At 29.6% G+C, this 13,041-nt stretch overlaps 1 protein-coding gene across 1 annotated transcript in view; it reads left to right on the top strand.

The window, feature by feature from the left end:
- The window catches only part of LOC107436373 (transmembrane protease serine 9), a 44,072-nt gene that overhangs the window by 12,340 nt on the left and 18,691 nt on the right, over window positions 1-13,041 (top strand). The window contains exons 7-9 of the mRNA XM_016048069.4: window positions 3,984-4,243; window positions 6,810-6,973; window positions 7,580-7,744. Coding sequence (XP_015903555.2) covers window positions 3,984-4,243; window positions 6,810-6,973; window positions 7,580-7,744 — 589 coding nt within the window. The remainder of the gene's footprint in view (window positions 1-3,983; window positions 4,244-6,809; window positions 6,974-7,579; window positions 7,745-13,041) is intronic.

Raw genomic sequence — 13,041 nt, 5'->3', positions numbered from 1 at the left:
GTCCCTGTCCCTATCCTTTGCTTAACTTTCTTTTTTTCCCTTTCTTTTTTATTTATTTATTTATTTATTATTTTTTTTTATGAACGTCATTGAACAGCCGACCCAATTTTTGGGTTTACGACTACACTACTATTGTTCAACTACGTATCCTTGTACTTTTGAACCCAATCCAGAAGACAAGAGAACTCCTGGATCAAGCAATGGGAGAAATTTGACCTCGTGGATGACTTTTTTGAAGGAACTAACCCGCATTTACGTTACATGGAGAGGAAGATCACGAGAACCTTCCATTGTTTCCATTGTTAGCTTGACGGAAAGGGGTCTCTAACCCATGATCCGTCTACCACTGAGGATATTTCACGTCAGCACTGAGGTCGGTGCAAGCTGGATGCGGAATTCGTATCGACAAACCATTGCTGGGATTCGAACCCAGTTCACCTTATCGGAGGGCGAACGCAAGCTGTACATATACTCTTTGTAAATGGAGAATGATTTTCAAAACCAAGTGGTTTTTTACTCTCCGTTACCATAGTTACGGCAAAGCTTTCTTTTTTCCCATTGCAGTATTTTAGGAAGAATATAGTAGCGTTCGGAAAAAGCTAGATTTACCGAAACCATGGAAATGGCGAGGGAAGAAGTGTGGAGAAAGGAAAAATCACGTGACCTTGAGACGCCTATTTAATTTACAAAGGGAATTCTTATAAGTTATTAGTGATGGTTAAGTTATACCTATTATAAACCTTTATTTTTATCGCTTAAATTTAGACTTTATTTTTTGGCCAAAAAGTTAAACTACATCCAATTAACTACATACAAATGTATCATCCGAGTGGATGATACATTTATTTAAAGTAATTAATTAAAATAAAAATTATTTATTTTTTAAATCGAGATATATCGAATATTTACAAAGACTAATTTCAACCATTAATGGATTTGTAAATAGAAAACTTATTTCAGCTTATTCAGCTTCGTCCATAATAGATTCATAATATATCGTTGTCAATATGCTAATAGCGAGCATAGCTGATTCGTGATTTTTAGCGTGGTGCCAACGATATGTTACTATAGCGGTTATTTTTTAAATAAACATACAAAAAAATTTAAAGGTGTTTATGTGAACAAAAATCAAATCAAATTGTAAAATCACAGTGTGTTAGTATAATCATATTATACGCTCAAATAATTAACTGTTTTAGTTATACACAGATATTTAGTTATATTAGATCACAAAGTGTGAAACGTTATATACACGCACCGTCACTTCTGTTATTACTATAATCTATAAAATTCACTTCAAAATTTTTCTTCAAGTTTATTTATTTTTTTTTTTAAAAATTTAGCTCTTGTTAAGTTACGTTTATAATTATAACTTTTTTATGCGTAACTGTAAGTAATAGAAAGCTCCTTCCGCAATAAATTTCAACGTACAGAAAATTATTAAAAATTAAATAGCGTAATATATGAAATCCTGCAAAATACGTGAAAAGAGAAGAAGTTTCAAGAAAATCGTGAAATTTTTTACTTCAAAATGTAATGAATGCGCTTCTGAAGTTTTTATTTTATTTTTTTATTTTATTCTTCTTCTTATTATTATTATCATTATTATGAACTCTGCATATCTAACAAAATAAGAGAAACGAGCCAAAATAATCCCTCAGTGATAGTAATAATTAAGCATTAACATGATACTGAATTATTCAAAAAGATTAACCAAATTTAATTTATCTGTACTTCAAGAAATATGATAAATTAAATAACGACATAAGTTAAATTTGATAAAAAAGGAAGATTCAAAGCCTTTTTTTTAACCATCACATGGACGCTGATAGTGTGGCTGGGTATGTCATTAAGTCGGACTTTAATGTCATTGTGTCAATTTTTAATAAGAAGCTTAATACAGCTTAAAGTTTTCTTCTATCTTGAATTAACAAGAGGTTTGGTTGTCAGGGTGTTCTGAGATTTGTGGATCCTTTGACATATGCGTTTGACTTTTTCTTACGGGTTAATATTTAAGCGGCTGTTTACGTCCCACATCTATACATATAAAAAATAAAGAATTCATAAATGTGTCTGCATTGCAGGTATACCGTAAACTCTAAAAATACGACATTCAACATGAATAAATTTCCGATTTCTAATTTTTTTAATTCTATTTTTAGTACAGAAACTTTTTTAAAAAATGGAATTTTCTCATTGGCTTAGCAGAAGTTTTTGTTTTAAAATATACTATAGACGATTCAGTTTTGTCACATATTTACATCATCAGTAATGTTTGCTAGCTTATAGTCTTAATCAAAAAAATCACTTATTACGCGTTTCCTACTTCTTAATTAGTTTTTATTTGTTATATCAGGTTAAGTGCATGATCAATATGATCGTGTTAGCATAAGCGGACTACGTCGCCAAATTATTATTTCTAAAATTCTCTGAAACCACGTGCTTCTCTTGATAATAGCTATGCTTTTAAAACATTATGGTTATGCTTTTATCATGTGTTAGAGTTATGCTTATAAAACTAAATAATTCAAAACAATTGATAATTGAAAAAAATAAGCTTTGTACTAGAAGCAAAATTATAGGAGAAATGGAGCTAATTCGTTGAGGATAAACATAAAAAACCCCATTATAATTGATGCCAATGATAATTAGTTTTGGCAATTGTTATTAATTGAAGTAAAATAATATGCTGTGTATTAAAAGGCAAAATTGATGGGTAAATGTGGCAACTTCGTTGATGAGAACGTAAAATATCGACAAAGTATAATTGACTTTACTGATGCTTTATTAATTTTGGTAGTCGGTACTAATTGGAAAATAATAACGCTATGAACAAAATATACTTACTGGTTGTGGAGAACCGTAAAAAGTTGTCATAATATAATACATGATAATGATACCTAACTTCAGTAATAGGTACTCCTGGCATCATGATGCAGTTTTAATAAGTACGGTTTTAATAGGTACCAATTATACTCTTATATAGGTACAAAGTATTTAATGAGTAAATTTGATGTCGATTATGATAGATTTCTTACATACTCTCGAAGATATAAGTACAAGAGAGCGTGCCATGATTGTGGCAAATTTTAAAAATAAGTTGCCTCGAGCAACAGCATTATGGCAGAGGAAACTGAATAAGGACCCTCTGTTCAACGACGGTCATAAAATAAAATATGTTCATAGAGCCGCGGTGGCTCAGGGGATAGAGTGCTGGCATCCCAATGAGGTGACCCAGAATGGTCGACTCGAAATCTGCTCGCGGCTCGAACCGTACACAGTGCCGACGTAAAATATCCTCAATGGTAGATGGATCATGATATAGAATCCCCTTACCATCGGGCTAATCATGTGACGCTTTCGAGATTTTCCATTCCACGTGACGCAAATGCGGGTTTAATTCCATAATAAAATCCTCCCTTCTTTTACGTAGCCTGTAATTTTAAACCCAATCCAGAAGACAAGGGAATTCCTGCATCATGTATTGGGAGAAATTTGACTTCGTATAGGAACTAATCGTATCCGCGCTATATGGAAAGGAAGACCACGAGAACCTCCCACGGTTAGCCTGACGGCAAGGGGACTCTAACCCATGATCCGTGCACCACTGAGGATATTTCACGTCAGCACGAGGTCGGTGCAAGCCGGATGTAGAATTTGTATCGACGAACCATCCCTGGGATTCGAACACATGAGTTGCCTTATCTTCTGGATTAGGTTCAAAATTACAAGGCAACGGTGCTGAACACTGCTAGTTGTAAATGCAGAATTGGGTCAGCTGCTCAACGCTGGTTATGGAGTAAAATATGTAGATTGCAATGCTCAATTCATATTTCATTAAAAACAAATTAATTAAAATGGTCCATTTTTTTAAATAAATTTGTATAATTTTATACATGTATATTTTAATAAACTTTTATAACATTACATAAAGTTGTGTGAAAAAAGAGTAACACAAAAATGATATTTGCAAACCATTGCAGAGATCCATCCAAGTTTACAGTGATCGTGGGGTCTCACACATCAAAAGATGGAATAGAATATTCGATAGATGATATCCTCATCCATCCTGAATATCAAAAACGTCAATATTACAACGATATTACTCTGTTGAGAGTCAGCGGATCAGTGCAATTATCGAAAAAAGTCTATCCAGTTTGTTTACCATCCGATGGATTAAAAAGCAAAATCAAAGTTGGTGCAAGTAATGTGACCGTCACTGGTTGGGGTGACACCACGTTTGGTAAGTTCAGCATAAAATAAATGTAAGAACTAATACGTGGTAAGACCATGCCATATTCTTTGATAGCTTAACTATGTGAAGCTTAAATAAATAAATGCTTTAAAAAAATAATGAAACATTTCAATAAACGTAGGTTATATTCAATTAATAAAAATGAAGACCAAACTTGATAATCGTTCAACTTCACATTGTCCCCAAATATTTAAACTGATAGCAGAATTTATTCGTTAATATTTCATTCGTAATATTTCATTAATAATATTATTATGATGCGTTATAATCAAAGTTTTGATGTTTTTAAGTTTGAAAAACATTTCATTGCTTAATTTTTCACTATAAATATTGTGAAATAATATGTGATATTAATATCACTATAAATATTGCGAAAAGCTTAAGTTTCCAGGCCATCAGAGATTAATGGTTCTACACCAAAGTGGTAAGAATCCCAAAAAATATCAAAAGAAATTGAAGAAAAAATTGTTTTTGATAACTCCTTCACTGTGAAAAAAAATATGGTCAAGACTACCAGAATATGGTAAAATTTACCGTGTTCGTTAACGTCAAAAATACAGGTAATTCTTGCCGAATTACTTTGGTAATGATATTGGAAGGATTAATCATAAAATATGGTTTTATAAATGTGATAAATTTTGGTAATTTCATAATGATATCTGAAACCATGGCATGTAAACCATTTATTCCTTTAAATTTACTTCAGTTTTATATTTTTTTACTAAGTGTGTGATAAAAAGATCTATAATTTTGAAAATCAAAATTTGTGGTAAACCATTAACACATGAACATAAAAATTACGAAATGAATGGTTTTAATACCGTATATTTCGGTTTTTATTACCAGAATTATGTTTGTTTTCAGCAGAAATGTCCTTTCCTTATAGTAATATAATTTCACTAGAATTTCTTTGCCAGTATTTATTTTTGAATTAAAAAAGTACATCTGGATGTGCAAACTGACCAACTTATCTCCAAAAATTACAAATAATTTCAACAGTCTTATGAAACATATGTCACCTCCTCTTCTATGTTATATTTTATTAAATTGAGTTAATTAGGTGTAAATGCGAATAGCTAAAAAGTTTATACGTTGACAATAAGAAAATAAATATATGTCTTGGTTTTAACTTGTAACTACGAGTATCCTTCAGAGACTTTCTAAGATTAATCGAATCGTTGACAATTCGTTGCCAAATGCACTCAAAACCTTCTTCCATTCCACTTCGAAAACACTAAAATATATAGTCACTTATCACCTTCATCCACTGCCAACGAAATTTAAAGACTTCACGAAAAAATAATTTCGTATAGTTAAACAAGACTGAAATATAAATTTTCAATAAATTTTTCATCTTCCACTTAGCCTTTAAATCATAATTAAAAAAATTGTAGAAAAAAATTAGAAAAAGTTCTGCTAAGTTTTTTTAGTAAAGAATAAGCAATACATTTCTCATTAACTCATAGTAAAGCAATACTAGCAACTTGTTTTATCGTGGCAGATAAAATTTATATTTGCTTAAAATTTTTGCTAATCGTTGAGTTTATAACGAACTATTTCTAACCCAGCTTGATAACGATAGAAATTTCTCTGTATTTGAATTTTAAATCTGAGACTATATTGAGCTTCTTCGTGTGCTTTTGAACAGGTCATAATATGGAAGCGCCTCTAGTCACGTACAAAGACAATTCCGGGAATTGGTTCCTAGACAGTTTTTTATCTTGATGATGTGCTTTAACAATCATAAAAGTATGTCGCCACGCTTACGCGACCTTCTGTTGTCTCTATCGTTTTTAAATGTGTACATTTCGACATAAAATAGGCTATAAATGTCATTTTAAAAAAATCTATAAATTTAGGACCGAAACTAATTTAAAATCCCCACATCCAAATTAGGCAAGATCAAGTATTTGTATAAATACAAACAAAATTTGTTTCCTTGCAAAATAAGTAGATGGCATACCTGCCAACTTTCACTCTTTGCGAGAATGGATTTTCAGAGCGATTGTAAAACAATAAAAGAAAAACAATCCGATTCAAAAATATATTTATATTTTGATTCCTTTTAAATTCACTTGCAGAAGTAATATTATGCTTTTATATATTTATTGTAATTATTTATACGTAGTGGTAGTCAAACTCATTTATAATTATCATTATAATTCCAAAAGTTAATTGGAGTAACATGAGTATTGCTACCATTTTAAATATGAAAATAAAATCTTCCGGAAAATCCGGAAGAGTTGATAGGTATGAGATGGTACATTTATATGTTTTCATATGCGGTCGACGAACATATTTAAGCATGTAAAAATTTCATACGGGATGTATTTTGCAGCCTAATATACCCGGTTGAACATTGAAATTTTGAGACACTTCAAGTCCTATCAGAAAGTATTGCTCGACAAGAGGTTTTCTACCAAGTTTATCTGCTTAAACAATTTTGTATAACTTTCTTTAAAATACAGCAAATATAAACGTAAAATTATTTTCTTTTATATAATTTTCCCTCTTTTATCAAATTTTAATAAACAAATAAAAATTCTGATTACAGGTGGAGTGAATAGCAAAGTATTGCAAGAAGTGAGTATGCCAATAGTACCTCTCAAAGAGTGCAATGCCTCTTATTCCAAGATTCCTCTAACGAATTTCCCTAAAGGCATTACAACAGAATTCATGTGTGCTGGTTATAAAGAGGGTGGAAAAGATGCCTGTCAAGTAAGACAAATATCATTAGAATCTATGTTATTTTACACCACATAAAACGCTTATACGTACGTGGTAATAAAATCGATTAAGAATCTTATTACGCGGTGGCATAAGCATAAAGCAAAGCAGTTAAACTCCGTTTCATTTATTCCTTATTTTGTTTTATTTTCAGAGAAATTAAATTTTGTTGAAAGATAAATTTTATGTTCCTTGAGTTAAATTTTGTAATAAGACATAATAATTTGTAATAATGTTTAAATAATGCCTAATAATCTGTGTACGGTGTATAGTAATTTACGGACAAGAGAGATCCATTGTTATGAGACTTCAGGATATCTGCATCAGAATAATGAAATATCAACAGAAAATAGTCAGAAATGTTACGGTTTGCCTTATAGGAAGGTGAACGTTTTGTGACAAGAATTATTTTTGTAGCCTTAATCATTTTGCTGTTAAATTTGAAAACCATCAATTTAAATTATGGCACCCTGTATATCAAACTAATAAAATTTTAAAACGCTTATAAAAGTACCCCAATGTACATTAATATATCTTTTTAAAAGGTTTTAGAACGAAATATTTTGTATTAAAACTCTTTTTTATTTTATTTAACAGGGTGATTCAGGTGGTCCAATGACAACAGAACTCACAGATAAATCTTGGGTTCAGCTTGGCATTGTTTCATTTGGATATGGTTGCGCCAGAGCCGGCTTTCCTGGCGTCTATACAAGACTTTCTCATTACACACAATGGCTCTACGATAACACTGATCTCGGAAAGTAATAAACAGATTAATGTAATCCAACAGATCACTAACTCATCAGTGAAAAATGACAGGAAAAAATGAACAGGCGGGCAGAACGTATGCACGTTTCTCAGGTTCTTGAACAGGAATGCTTATCGGTTGAACCAAAAACGACTGATGCTTTAAAAAGTCAAAGAAAAGCGGAAAGTTATAAAAATTTACAGTCTGCTGCCCTTGCCTAGTGACATTACGCATCTATTCTCACCCTGTTTCAAGATTAGTTACGAAGTTCATCAACATATGGCTCTGCAACCTGGCAGAATCCCAAAACGCCGTTGAAATGATTCAGACATGTACTGTGTCATGTCAGAATGTTATTGCTGCAAATGGTGATAATATTGAAAACATTGTTTTATAGTTTGTATTAGTCAGCAGCACCATCTGTTGACTGAATCTGAAGTTTTCTTTGTCACAAAGGGTGTTTAAGTTTTTTTCACATTTGTACTTCCAGTTGCAGGAAGCAGGCGTCCGAAAAAAAGATATTTTTTTCTTCAAAAATTAAATAGTAAAAATTGCTTAAAATGTCACTCTTTATATTGACTTACTTTTGTATATATGTCTTATTTTATATATGTCTTACTTTTATATACGTCTTACTTTTATATATGTCTTACTTTTAAAATTTTATCTCACTGTTATTAAAAAATTAAGGAAAAAAATATTATTTCTCAAAAGATATAAAATTGTACATACTGCAAAAACTTTTGTTTGCTGTTTGTTGTATGGTTTTCTTAACCATCTACCAGTTTCTTTTCAATTTAACATTTTAGATTTCGAAATTTTCTAGCATTGACAAAGTGCTGAGCTAAACGAGAAAGACAATATCTGTGGCTAAACGAGACAATATCTGTGGAGAAAGATGATACACGTAACATAATTTTATAGGAAGAAAATAGAAGCATACAGGAGGAGAGAATCTATAAGAAAAATACACAACAAAGAAAATATTAAGTATTACAATAAATAAATAACACGTATAAACATATAACAATTAATTAAACTCTTACACATTTGAATGCAACTAAATTTTTATTAGTGTATATACACAGCATTGATTATCTTTTCTATTTTAAATTATTATTTTTTTTCCCAATGGCAGGCACTGAACTTTATTCGTTTCGCCTTAGAAGATGCCAGAGTTGTAACTCATTTCGCGTTACCCAGTGGGCACCTGTGAACCAAAGTCACGGAGGCGAGTAGCATTGCCCACGCCACACTGTCACAAACCCGTTTATAGGGTGGGCCACATTCATACATCACACACAACAGAGGACAACACAAGAGAGAGAAACATCCATGCCCAGAGCGGGATTCGAATCCGCAGTCATTGGCTTCGGATTCAGGCGCGCTAACCGCTCGGCCACCTGGCCGCTTATTTTAAATTACATTTTGTGTCAAAATGCTAGTTCACAAAAATATGTAAAAACTTTTTTTTTAAGCTGTAACATTATACAAGTTTGTTAAGAAAATTTAAAAAAAGTTTAACTTTTAATTATCTCAGTTATGTTTTACACATTTATAAAAACGCCACTGTTTCAAAAATATAATTTCTTATTGGTTTAGGCTCTTATTCGAAAATTGGTATATAATGTTATAAATGTAATTAAATAGAATACTCATGAAGTAAAAAAATATTTCAATGAAAATGTTTGCTTGGTACAATTATTGATTAAACTTAGCAAAATTTTATTTGATTTATATTATAGTACTACAGTTGCAATTGATAAAAAAAAGCAACAACAACTTAGATTTTATTAATTATTTAATATTTAGTTTTTAATATTATTTCACACAGAATTCTTGCAATATAAGGTATAAATTATTAGATTTATCTTACTAGATTTATTATTAGATTATTATCTTATTAGATTTAACGATAATCTATAAGCAGTTAATTATAATAATATATGGGTCTTTCATTGTAAAAGTGAAGTATCGACTTAAAATTGAATTTCGCAATAACGAGCTTCAAAGAAATTTAAATGTAAGGAAGCAAATAGAATTGTACAGTGAAAAAAGAAAAAAAAATTTAATAACTTATTAATCTAATGATTTTGATTTAATGATTTTTTGATCTTCACGTTCTAGGACTCAATCTTATTGGTTTAAAGAGAAGACTTTAAATATGCTAATTAGTTTGTGTTAGTATTATTCGAGACGAAATCATATACAAAAACACACTTTCGCTGAATAAACATACATTTTTTTCGATGTATACGGATTTCTGATCTCTAAAATTAGTGGAAAGTTGCAATCTGAGAAACATAGTTCCAATAATTTGGGCTGAAGAGTTGTTCAAAGTTTGGACCTCTTAATATTAATTTTACTTTTGCGTATTTCGCAATAATTCGTACTAATATTGCGTATTTTACCATAATTTGTATTTTACCATAATTGCCTATTTTGCTTATTTTAACGTATTTCACGAACTAAAAAGTTTTTTCACATGATTACAAAATTCGTCTTTCTGAAGATAATTTTATGCAGAAAATAATTTTTAACAATTATTCATTAATTTTTGTTATTTTTTTTATTAATAGTCAAAAACGTTTTGAATGGCAAGGCATACATATTTTTACATCATTTTAAGGAATGTAATTTTATGTTGCAAAATACAAAAGTTTAACAAAATCGGTCGAATAGTTCTGATTCAATATTTAATATTCAAAGTTAAAGATTGAGAAAGATATTGAATAAGTAATAATGAGTCCCAGTGCATTAACATCTGATCATTAGATCAAGAGTTATTCAGGGTGTACAACATTTACGTGCTATACAACATTTTAGGAAATATGCGAATATTTAGGCGAATTGAAAAAATTGTACACACTTGATAAATTCTTTTATTCTAAGATAATTACATGCAAAATTCAACTTTAAGTAAATATGCATTATTTTTTTTAATCATTTTAAGGAATGTAATATTACATGGCAAAATACAAAATTTGAGTGAAATTGGTTTGGTAGCTCCAAAGAAATCAAATTTTTTAAAAAAAATCGTAAGTTTGAAATTTTAATTTTCTAGAACTACTGATTCCTAAAACGTGAATATCCGGTCATTAGATTAAAAGTTAATAAGTTTTTTTTTTTTTTTTTGCATTTTGTACACGCTAAGTATTCAAAAAATTAATGTAAATAATAAAATCGTAAACGAGATTTTAATATACTAGGCATTTTTTATGGTAAACAACATATTGCATTTTTTTGTTTTTTAGAATAAAATTTTTTTATCATTTTTCTAAAAATTCTATTTTAATGCTGACAGCATTTACAAAGGTGATAAAATTGGTTGTCAAGCGGGTTTTTAAAAACTAATCGCGAAGAGCATTAGTTGATATTTCAATTGCATAGCAGCTTTGGCAATAAGTGTAACTGTTTCCCATCAACAATGTTAGATGAAGAATTAATGTGATAAAATAAAGACCTCCCTTTCAGGAAATAAAAAGACAATTTTTCTTTCATGTTAACTTACAGAGAATCACAATTTTGTGATCTATTCCGTTACTAATTAATATCTTTAGCTTCATTTTATTCATTAAAATGTGTTTTATCTAAATGGTTTTCAAATTTTAAATTTAAAAGCTGTAATTATGTTAAAATCTTTTCAAAGTCTAAAAGTTTTCATAGTTCAAGTTCTGAACTTACAAACCTAAATTTTAAAATTTGGGAACTAGGTTCAATAAAACATATTTCAATGAATGAAATGAAACATAAAAGATTCCTAAATATTAATTAGCAACTGAGTAAATAAGGAAATTAAGTTCGTAAAATTCTCTGTAGGTTAGCATAGAGGAATATGAATCCTTGACCTAAAGGGGGAACAACGCAGTATAATTCCAAAAAGTTAAACGTTTTTTTTTTAAAATTGAGTTGACTAATTTTTAGTAATCCATGAGAAAATAACTTATTTTACGTTATTTCTAGAATTTTGTTTTCAAAACACTGACATTTTGTGAAACAAATTTATTTTTAAAATATCCTGTAACGCAAACTACATTCACGCAGTTTAAAAAATCAAAACGGAATCAAATTTTGATGATTGTTTTTCAACTAATGAGTGCAGTAACTTATGGATAATTTAAAAAATAAGTTATAAGCATTGAATTATATAAGCTCTAATGATAAAGTATATAAGAAAAGTATGATATAACGCGATAAAGTGAACATTAAACTATGTACAACAAGATAACAAAAAACATGTCAAGTTTATCCCTATCGTTGAAAAAATTCATTAAAAAACCCTTTTTTATAACAGTTTTCTGCTTCGTTTTTCTTACCTTAAGTAGAGAAATATACATCTTTAAAATATGGAGTTACGCCTCATTTTCACAATGAAATGAACGAAAAACTTGTCAAAATATCGCATCTAAATCTTTCATCGAAATAATTCATCTTCGCCAAGAATGTACTTTTCACCATATCTAAAATAGTTATTTTCTGTTAAGAATTAAAATATTTAAATATTTTTCAGCCGTTATAATTCTTTTTCTATCCTTGACTAAAATTTTGCATTATCTTAGATTGAATCTAGGAAATGGCCCAATATCTAATTGAAGAATCTTTATTTTTAATTATTTTAGTTTTATTACGCACGCAATAGAGCTAGAGTTCAAAATCGATTTAAGAATTTAATGATGTCAATAATGATTGCGACATCCTTTGTGCTTCATAGATAATATTTTTTTAAAAACTTCCGCAATAAGTATAACGTATTCATTAGTTTGATGAATACAATAATATATAGAAAAAAACTCCAATATTAGTAAAACAATATATGTGCCATTGTCTGCAAGAGCGATGCAAGATAGTTTTCCTTACAAAATAATTAAGCATTTTCTAAATTAGCGACACCAAAAATTATGCAATTGATTAAGAAAAAGAATCCTTTCTTCAGTGAGTAAAAAATTGCGAAATTTCTAATTAGTGAACGAATAAATGAAATGTAAGTTTGGTGGCTTATTCCATTTTACTCAACAGGCCCAATATAGGGAAAGTAATCAGTAATAAATTCTTTCATTTAAAAAAAAAAATCTAGAATGACTATTATAAATACTTCTAGTCAGTGTAGATGAAATTTAACTAAAAACAGACCCTTCTTAAACACAATTCGTATTCCCTCATCAACTCACAAAAACATTTACCTCATTGATAAAACTCTCTTCTGTTTATGCACTGAATGTATATTTAATGCACTGCGTCTTTTCTGAATCTTTGCATTAGGTAAGTTTTTAGTTTTTCATATTAAAGAATCAAATGTATATATATATATATA

The sequence above is a fragment of the Parasteatoda tepidariorum genome, chromosome 6 (genome assembly GCF_043381705.1).
Source record: "Parasteatoda tepidariorum isolate YZ-2023 chromosome 6, CAS_Ptep_4.0, whole genome shotgun sequence".
In the NCBI taxonomy this organism is placed as follows: domain Eukaryota; kingdom Metazoa; phylum Arthropoda; class Arachnida; order Araneae; family Theridiidae; genus Parasteatoda; species Parasteatoda tepidariorum.
Note: the sequence above shows the minus strand (reverse complement) of the source record. Positions and strands in the feature narration are given on the sequence as shown.